Source organism: Glandiceps talaboti, chromosome 21 (genome assembly GCF_964340395.1).
Source record: "Glandiceps talaboti chromosome 21, keGlaTala1.1, whole genome shotgun sequence".
NCBI lineage: Eukaryota > Metazoa > Hemichordata > Enteropneusta > Spengelidae > Glandiceps > Glandiceps talaboti.
Genome location: NC_135569.1, coordinates 15,696,019 through 15,706,626, shown reverse-complemented (window position 1 = coordinate 15,706,626; position 10,608 = coordinate 15,696,019). Strand labels below are relative to the sequence as shown.

The following is a 10,608-nucleotide window of genomic DNA, read 5'->3' as shown; positions in this document are numbered from 1 at the left end:
ACAGAAGACGAGAACATCAGACCAATCCATCTCTTTACCAGATATGGTAGACAGAAGATGAGAACATCAGACCAATCCATCTCTTTACCAGATATGGTAGACAGAAGAGGAGAACATCAGACCAATCCATCTCTTTACCAGATATGGTAGACAGAAGACGAGAACATCAGACCAATCCATCTCTTTACCAGACATGGTAGACAGAAGACGAGAACATCAGACCAATCCATCTCTTTACCAGATATGGTAGACAGAAGACGAGAACATCAGACCAATCTATCTCTTTACCAGATATGGTAGACAGAAGACGAGAACATCAGACCAATCTATCTCTTTACCAGATATGGTAGACAAGACGAGAACATCAGACCAATCTATCTCTTTACCAGATATGGTAGACAAGACGAGAACATCAGACCAATCTATCTCTTTACCAGATATGGTAGACAGAAGACGAGAACATCAGACCAATATATCTCTTTACCAGATATGGTAGACAGAAGACGAGAACATCAGACCAATCCATCTCTTTACCAGATATGGTAGACAGAAGATGAGAACATCAGACCAATCTATCTCTTTACCAGATATGGTAGACAGAAGATGAGAACATCAGACCAATCCATCTCTTTACCAGATATGGTAGACAGAAGACGAGAACATCAGACCAATCCATCTCTTTACCAGATATGGTAGACAGAAGACGAGAACATCAGATCAATCCATCTCTTTACCAGATATGGAAGACAGAAGATGAGAACATCAGATCAATCCATCTCTTTACCAGATATGGTAGACAGAAGACGAGAACATCAGACCAATCCATCTCTTTACCAGATATGGTAGACAGAATATGAGAACATCAGACCAATCCATCTCTTTACCAGATATGGTAGACAGAGGACGAGAACATCAGACCAATCCATCTCTTTACCAGATATGGTAGACAGAAGAAGAGAACATCAGACCAATCTGCCTCTTTACCAGATATGGTAGGCAGAAGACGAGAATATCAGACCAATCCACCTCTTTTTTTTAAACACCACCAAATGTTTCAATTATTTTATCAGTAATGTATTGAACTCAGTAAAAGTAGCAACAGATGCATATTGTAGCCTGCAATTGTTTATTTAGATATTATGTTGTACAGCTCAACTTTACTTGGAGCTACAGTTTTGTTCACAAATTACTTAGTGTACGTGTACACGTATTACACCAACAGTAATTCTTAAAAGAAGACTTTTCACACTTTGTTGTTTTTCAAGTACTAGACAAAACGTAGTAAATTTTGTTTTTATTACTTTGAAATACTCTGTTAAATAAATAGTCACGAAAATCTTTAAAATTGAAATTTAGAGCATCATGGTACACCACAGCCTTGTCCACCTTATCTCAGATTGCATAAATGTATTCGTATTCATATTCATATTGTACACTTTTATACTGTAGGAAACCTTCTTGTAGAATGTGCCTTAGGGACGAATTTCACTAGAAATCAAAGTTCTTCTAAACCTGCACCAGCTGAATCCGGAACGTTTTGAAAAATATTGTTAGGTACCAAAAATTATTCAGAAGACCGTGAACAGTTACTTCATCACCTAAACGTGTTTTTGTAGCTGTATACACGATGGATCAAATCAAAGTGATGTTTGGGCTCGCATCCAAACAGCGCCCCCAACGGCGATCACTTTTTCTGTACTGATGAGGACCAAACAAATTGTTTGGGCCCGGTTCTCCGACCCCACCTAGTTTTTCACGTAAAATCGCGAAAATTGTGAAATCTCGCAAGAAACAGTGACTTAACATCAACTTAAAAAGACAATATAAAACTGTTCTTCCAACCTGAAATGGCTGTACATCTGATGAGAAGAAACCAATAACACAGAGACCATATGGAAAACAGAAAACATGACTACCTTAACTCGATATATCAGTATGCGATTATAGTAGTGTTGCGCCGGATCGGAGTTTAGATAAGACGTAGGAAAAAAAGGCGCGAGCGGCTGTCGACAGTCTAACTACATATTTACATGTACGGTTCTAATCTTTATTTGATTATCACCCTACAATGTAGGGCTTTCAAAAATTGTTAAAAACTCATTTGTTGTTCCTCTGCACGGAAATCTTTAGTAAAAGGCGAAAGATTTATGCGATTTGCAGAAAAACCAGAGCATACCCCAATGTATGCAGAACTGACTGACCAGTTCGGAGACTTCAAAAGTCTGTCTACTGTGGCAATAGGCTACAAAGATAATTTTGATTGATTCCAAAAATAGTTGAAAAGTCACATCCACAAAGTTCCACATGTTTTGCATTAAATGATATTAATTTGAATATAAACATCCTGTCAATGGCATGTGTATATATAGGCAGAAAACTTTTTGGTAGTAACTCTTCAAACTAAAGTTACAGTGCATTATGGGTGGCACATTAGCTCACCAAAATAATTTGCATATCAATAGGTTATACCATCAAATACTTTCGGACCATCTACGTACAAAAGCCTGGAGTTTGAATTAACAATACCCCAGACTATTCACTGTGATCTGTTGTATGAAAAATCTGTACAGAAGGATCTGGTAAATGACTGCAAGCTGTGATTGTAAATGTATTTTTTCAAAAACCTACAGAGGTTGTCAAGTCTCTATGAATGACAGCCTGAGTATTTTTATCCCTCAGTAATGTTTTACTGTATGTGTTGTCGTTTCGTCTTGATATCGGATCCGTTAAAAACTATTCTTTCTGAAGTTTTTTTGTTACATGTATTGGCTAAAGGTTTTTCCGAAAGAAAATAATGTGATTATAAAAAATGAATAAAAACAGTTTATTCTTCCACATTCCAATAACAAAAATATAGAAACTCGTAGAACTAGACTCACAGCAGGGTCAGACTTGGATGTCAGAAAGGTCATTGGGCGGCTTATCTTGTGTTCGGTGTTCTCTCCACAAACGACACATGATATTGTGTACTCAGTTCACATAATAGTGGTCTGAGGTAGAATGGAAATCGCTGCGTTGCATATCTGTTTTCTATAGTGGTCTGTGGTTATACACAAAGCCCACGCTTGGACCACAGGGTAAAGGACAAATGATCAATTTTGTATTCGCGATTTTCCGGATTTCTAATATTATTTTCTGTATATTTCAAATAAAGTTTTAAACACTGTTTCCTCTTACTGTTTTTTTCTATTTCCTACCTGATATCAATGTCTTATCTGAGTTTATCAGATTTGCATTAATTAGTAGCTTGCTAGAACAAACTCACTATTTGCCCAAATTAACGCATTATGCCGTGAGTGTAAACATCTACTGATCCGACTAAATGGTAATACACGGATATGGATTACCATTTGATAATATTGATCAATTGACTCACTGATTTTTGTGGTGATATAAAACTGTTTTTTCTTCCCTGGCTACTTTTCTCACTTTCAGCTGTATGTAATTATCTCTTTATTGACTAAATAAAGACACCTTGTCCTTTCTTCTCCTCTTATCTAAATTAAAACACTCCTAATCTTATAATTGCCTGAGATTGGTTTGATTAACACTTTGCTTTACCTCTTATCTTCTGGGAGATTATCACACTCATTCATGTATGTATTTTTGAGTGTTTGTCCGATGTGATAAGAGATAACTTTTCGTGGTAACTGAACAAATTATGAGATGAGGGATATGAGGAGAAGAATAGATGTCTTTATTTAGTCAATGAAGAGAGAATTATATACAGCTGAAAGAGAGAAAAGTAGATAGGGAAATAAAATACGAAAAGAAGATTTATACTCAAAGCACTAAGTGGTCTGAGTTTTATATCATCACAAAATCAATGAGTCAATTGATGAATACCACACACAAAATAAGTTTTATTTCACCACAAAAATTAACCAGAATCGATCAATCATTCAACCAAATAATAAATATCAATAAATCGATCGATCGATCGATCGTTCGATTGATTGATAGATAGATAGATCGATCAATCAATCAATCAATCAATCAATCAATCAATCAATTACATGCTGGCTGCACCCACCAAATTAAGACTGGGTACCTGTGGACATGTCGACAGTGGACCATTCCATTATTGAGATGTAAATTATTAGATTCCATTAGGGTATTCTAACAGGCGCTCGTGAAGTTGTTAGATCATCGAAAACTTCAACAACGGAGAACGACAATAGTGATACCGTTAGGCCGAATACCCGGAGTCGACGTTGCTCGCTATTAGGCCTCACGGCCTCCGAAGCTGTCGTCGTTCTCTATGATCTAACAACTTCACGAGCTCCTGTGGGTTTTGGGGTTTCCCCTCATTATAATACAAAGTGGAAGTTCACATTATTTTCATGATGGACGCCAGCAGTCTTGTCGGTAAATACACTTTAGCTTTAACTATGTGTGGGAAACACTCGTAATGGTTGGCTAAGATCTAAATACTGTCACTGTATAGCTAAATGTCGACATGTACTAACATTATACATTAGAATACCAGCGCGCAGCACGGTATAACTGTTGCTGATTCAACAGTGAGTCGAGTGAACGTGTTTTTAAAATCATGCAATCGAGGCATTTCCGGGTTAGATGCTGCGTTGTCACTACTTTTTACCTTCCGTAAGGAAGGTTTTATATTGTATTGCTCCACACGTGACCCAAGTCTACGTACGCGAAAACCACTTTTGGTGCTTGTATGTCTACATGTACAACAGATACAGATACAGATACATACACACATCCACATACAGAGTACACACACAAACACATACAGCACTAAGACAGATACAAACAGGCACATCAGATAGACACACTTACAGTGACAGATACAGACTCAGACACAGCCACAAATACAGGTTAGATACAGAAATATGGTTGTCTGTAAAATTGAACTACATCTGTCACGTGATCTCAAGATATGATACATTTGCAATAAGGTCAAATGTACGATGGAATTAGTGAAGGTTTTATTTTTGATTGGCGATGGGCTTTAATCTATATCAACAGCTATCATTATTTGCACAGGCCTTTAATAGATACTATAATTTAATCTGCCCCCCCAAAAACAACAACAAACAAACAAAACAACAACAACAAAAACAACAACAACTAAGTTATATGATATTGTGGTAAACACTTGCTTTGGTGTCAGAGAAAACGTATACTGTAACCTGACAGAAGAATTGTGAAAGTGTGTCAGTGTGACTAAACGTTTAGGGAGCCTTCAGTAATTACGAGGGGTGGGCGGGGGGGGGGGGATTTAGGGTATGTCTAAGCTGTAAAATTTGACCCTCGCCCCTACTCCTTTTTCTAAAATGAGAGACCCTTCCCCCAATCCCACGTTCTAAAATATAACACCCCCCCCCCATCTCAAAATGACAAATTCACTGATGGATGGAAATTAATATATTATAAATATTTATAAAGCTGGTCTAATGTTTTATTGTTGTAATTTATATCTGAAAGTATTTTTTTTTTAAAAGAAAATATTACCCTGTTTTAAAATATCACATAACCAGTACTTTATTGCTGTTCCTCGACTGGTTGTTTAATCATATATTCTGTAGTAAAAATCTGTCTAGTAAACTATGAAACTTTATTGTATTTGACTTGTCTTGCTGGAATTGACTGTAGTATAGAATATTTACATCAAATTAGCTATGTTTGGAATTGACTAGTGTAGAATATTTACTTCAAATTAGCTATGTTTAGAATTGACTGTAGTGTGGAATATTTACATCAAATTAGCTATGTTTAGAATTGACTAGTGTAGAATATTTACATCAAATTAGCTATGTTTAGAATTGACTGTAGTGTAGAATATTTACATCATATTAGCTATGTTTAGAATTGACTAGTGTAGAATATTTACATCAAATTAGCTATGTTTAGAATTGACTAGTGTAGAATATTTACATCAAATTAGCTATTTTTAGAATTGACTGTAGTGTAGAATATTTACATCAAAATAGCTATGTTTAGAATTGACTGTAGTGTAGAATATTTACATCAAATTAGCTATGTTTAGAATTGACTAGTGTAGAATATTTACATCAAATTAGCTATGTTTGGAATTGACTAGTGTGGAATATTTTCATCAAATTAGCTATGTTTGGAATTGACTAGTGTAGAATATTTACATCAAATTAGCTATGTTTAGAATTGACTGTAGTGTGGAATATTTACATCAAATTAGCTATGTTTGGAATTGACTAGTGTAGAATATTTACATCAAATTAGCTATGTTTAGAATTGACTAGTGTAGAATATTTACATCAAATTAGCTATGTTTAGAATTGACTGTAGTGTAAAATATTTACATCAAATTAGCTATGTTTAGAATTGACTAGTGTAAAATATTTACATCAAATTAGCTATGTATAGAATTGACTGTAGTGTAGAATATTTACATCAAATTAGCTATGTTTAGAATTGACTAGTGTAAAATATTTACATCAAATTAGCTATGTTTAGAATTGACTGTAGTGTAGAATATTTACATCAAATTAGCTATGTTTAGAATTGACTGTAGTGTAAAATATTTACATCAAATTAGCTATGTTTAGAATTGACTAGTGTAGAATATTTACATCAAATTAGCTATGTTTAGAATTGACTGTAGTGTAGAATATTTACATCAAATTAGCTATGTTTAGAATTGACTAGTGTAGAATATTTACATCAAATTAGCTATGTTTAGAATTGACTGTAGTGTAAAATATTTACATCAAATTAGCTATGTTTAGAATTGACTAGTGTAAAATATTTACATCAAATTAGCTATGTTTAGAATTGACTGTAGTGTAGAATATTTACATCAAATTAGCTATGTTTAGAATTGACTGTAGTGTAAAATATTTACATCAAATTAGCTATGTTTAGAATTGACTAGTGTAGAATATTTACATCAAATTAGCTATGTTTAGAATTGACTGTAGTGTAGAATATTTACATCAAATTAGCTATGTTTAGAATTGACTGTAGTGTAGAATATTTACATCAAATTAGCTATGTTTAGAATTGACTGTAGTGTAGAATATTTACATCAAATTAGCTATCTTTAGAATTGACTGTAGTGTAGAATATTTACATCAAATTAGCTATCTTTAGAATTGACTAGTGTAGAATATTTACATCAAATTAGCTATGTTTAGAATTGACTGTAGTGTAGAATATTTACATCAAATTAGCTATGTTTAGAATTGACTAGTGTAGAATATTTACATCAAATTAGCTATGTTTAGAATTGACTAGTGTAGAATATTTACATCAAATTAGCTATGTTTAGAATTGACTAGTGTAGAATATTTACATCAAATTAGCTATGTTTGGAAAACACTATTTATCTGAAACTTCATTTCAAGTGAAAACTATGTTTTCCTTCACTTTTCATGCAACTAAGTAAGACAGATTACAACATAAATTAAAGGGATGTATGTTGTTCCTCTCAGAATTGTAGACTTTGTTTGAAATAGTGCAGAGTACATTTTTACAAGAATTTTATGTTCTCCCTTTATGTTGACAAGTACAATCCAGGTAGGTCATAAAATGAGTCCGCGTAAAATGTGACCCTCCCCCCTGGACAGGTTCTACAATTTGACCCACCCCATGGACAGGTTTCTAAAACATGACCCTCTCTCCCCCCCGTAATTACTGAAGGCTCCCCTTAGGTGTATTGAATGTCACTGTGTGTGATTAAGTGTGGGTGTGTGGAGTACCTAGTAGAATATCTCTTGGCGGTTTTATTTAATGGGACACTGCAGGGGTTTTGAAAACACATTCATCCCCACCTCGGCAATGACGTTTCTGTGTGGTATTTGTTGACTATATCTGTCATAGTTACTTTGACTTACAGGGATACTTGGTGCGTATTTGAACACTGGACCTTCACAGAATGTGCCTTCTTTGATATCTGAGACGAAGAAATGGTTATCACAGAGTACTGCATTGGAGGTATGGCTATAGATTTAATGATTGTTTATGTAAATTAGGCTGGTGTCAGAATTTATAGTTGGGAGGAAATAAGGGGGGGGGGGATGAAAAAAGCTTGGATTGAAAGGGACCTCAAAGCACCCTGAAGCTCAAAATGGGAGATTGTTGTGAATTGTTTGTATGTGTGATGATTGACACCAGTAGAGGCAGATGATATCACTTAAGAGTAAAATTGACCTTGTTAACAAAATTTGTTGTTGTTTACCTCATACATTTGTAGTTATGATTACCTTGTGCATTTGTAGTTGTTTACCTTGTACATTTGTAGTTGTTTACCTTGTACACGTGTAGTTGTTTACCTTGTACACTCGTAGTTGTTTACCTTGTACATTTGTAGTTGTTTACCTCGTACATTTGTAGTTATGATTACCTTGTACATTTGTAGTTGTTTACCTTGTACACTCGTAGTTGTTTACCTCGTACATTTGTAGTTGTTTACCTCGTACATTTGTAGTTGTTTACCTCGTACATTTGTAGTTGTTTACCTTGTACATTTGTTGTTGTTTACCTTGTACATTTGTAGTTGTTTACCTCGTACATTTGTAGTTGTTTACCTTGTACATTTGTAGTTGTTTACCTCGTACATTTGTAGTTGTTTACCTTGTACATTTGTAGTTGTTTACCTTGTACATTTGTAGTTGTTTACCTTGTACATTTGTAGTTGTTTACCTCGTACATTTGTAGTTGTTTACCTTGTACATTTGTAGTTGTTTACCTTGTACGTTTGCAAAATTGCTTCACGTTAACACTATATACACTTCATTTACCTACCATGTATGTAATAACAAGGCAATCGATAGCAACGAGAATATGTCTGCCATAATATCCCTCTCTGTCGTCAGCACATGAATAAAAATAACATATATAAAAGAGCCATGCACTTTATAGCGTAAAATTGCACATCTTGTACATCTCCAAAATGAGAGGTTTTACCATATAATTCCCCTGTTACACGTATAGAAATCTACATACATACACACACGCACACATACCTACGCACATACATACATAGTATATATATACACACACACACACACAATAACATATATTGTTAACATATATTATTTATTTGCCAGAGGTCGAAAAAAGAATTTACATATCAAGTGAGAAAAATGAAATAATGTACGTACGTACATACATACATCCATACATACATACATATGCACACACACACATATACATACATACCTACGCACGTACATGCATACATACAGTATACATATGTAACACACACACACACACGTATGTACGTAAGTACATACATACATATTTACGATTTATACGAGGTATATTCAGTACATCAGCATCTCCTGACGAGTGATTTACTCACGAAACAGGCTTGTAGAGACGAAAAACCCTATTTGATTTTCTTCTACCCTCAACATATACATACATACATGCAAGCTAACGTGAATTCAATGTCTTTATTTAACAGCGAAGATTACAACTACTGTCATCATCATTGTACACTCTACATAATCTTGTCAAAGCAAATGATAACAAGACATTCTTCCAAAACAATGATGCTAAGCGACTATTGGACATCTACAGTGGTGCTGATTCAATCCAAAGGAATTTCCCTGCACTCCTAATTCTTAGTTACATAGTCGATCCAGAAAACGAAATAGATCTCATCCAAGATAAGAAAGGTATTTTGATATATTTTGTTTTTGGTCATCAACTGTACGTGGACATTTTTCATTAAATTGGTAAACTGAATGTAATAAACCAAAATAGGCTTGGTAGAATTGTTAACATCTGTAACAAAATCATTGGTGTACAACAGACTATATATAGCCTTGCCAAGGTGTACGAAAAACAAGATTTGAGCAAAGCCAAGACCATATACTATGCAATAATCAGCACCCCCTTCACCAGGAATTTGAAGTTTTACCATCCCTTCGGCTTATAGAGTTTCACACACAAAAACCAAGAAAGCGAAATATTCATTCATTCCAACAGCAATTGCTTTACTGAACCGTGTCGGGAATGATTAGTAACTCATTATTCCATTGTTTCAATGTGTCTGCGTTTGTTTTAATATGCGATTTCCTCTTCATTTTTAAACTGTATTTATTGTACGCATTTCAATGATATGTATATTGTGACCATATTTTAAATTGTTTTCATGTATGGTTATATGTATATTTTAAGTATACATCTTTTCCTGGACACTTGTTATCATCTTTAATTGCAATTGATATTCAGCGACTACCATTGTTCTTCGGCAACACTATTCAGGATTTAGCAGTAGTACACTTTCGGCAGTTGTTTTATGATAAATGTGTCACACAAGGACAAAACATCATAGACCAGTCCAGTGAAAAATAAACATCTTTCATTCGTTGAGTTTGATCGAAAATTCACCAGACCGAAACAGCATTATAATAACCATACATCACTACATGTATGTGTGTGTGTGCTTGCATGTGTGCGTGCATGCCTATGCGTGTGCGTGTGTTAATATTACCACTCTCTTCCTTTACAGGTACAATTGACTTCATCATTACAAAACTAAAAGAATGCTTATTAAAACCACAGGGCTTTACAGTACAGGAATTGGTGGAAGGCCTAGACAATCTATCATTACATCCTGCAAACAAACAAAAAGTAAGATACAATATGTAA

General features: G+C 34.5%; 1 protein-coding gene and 1 non-coding gene across 2 annotated transcripts in view; one reads left to right on the top strand and one right to left on the bottom strand.

Moving 5' to 3' along the window:
* Positions 1–2,059: 2,059 nt before the first annotated feature.
* LOC144451884 (U5 spliceosomal RNA) lies at positions 2,060–2,174 on the bottom strand. Its single transcript, XR_013482315.1, has one exon. It is a non-coding gene; the product is annotated as a U5 spliceosomal RNA (small nuclear RNA).
* Positions 2,175–4,157: 1,983 nt separating this feature from the next.
* LOC144451303 (uncharacterized) overlaps positions 4,158–10,608 on the top strand; it is an 8,223-nt gene continuing 1,772 nt past the window's right edge. The window contains exons 1-4 of the mRNA XM_078142106.1: positions 4,158–4,368; positions 7,844–7,941; positions 9,416–9,629; positions 10,469–10,590. Coding sequence (XP_077998232.1) covers positions 4,344–4,368; positions 7,844–7,941; positions 9,416–9,629; positions 10,469–10,590 — 459 coding nt within the window. The 5' untranslated portion in view covers positions 4,158–4,343. The remainder of the gene's footprint in view (positions 4,369–7,843; positions 7,942–9,415; positions 9,630–10,468; positions 10,591–10,608) is intronic.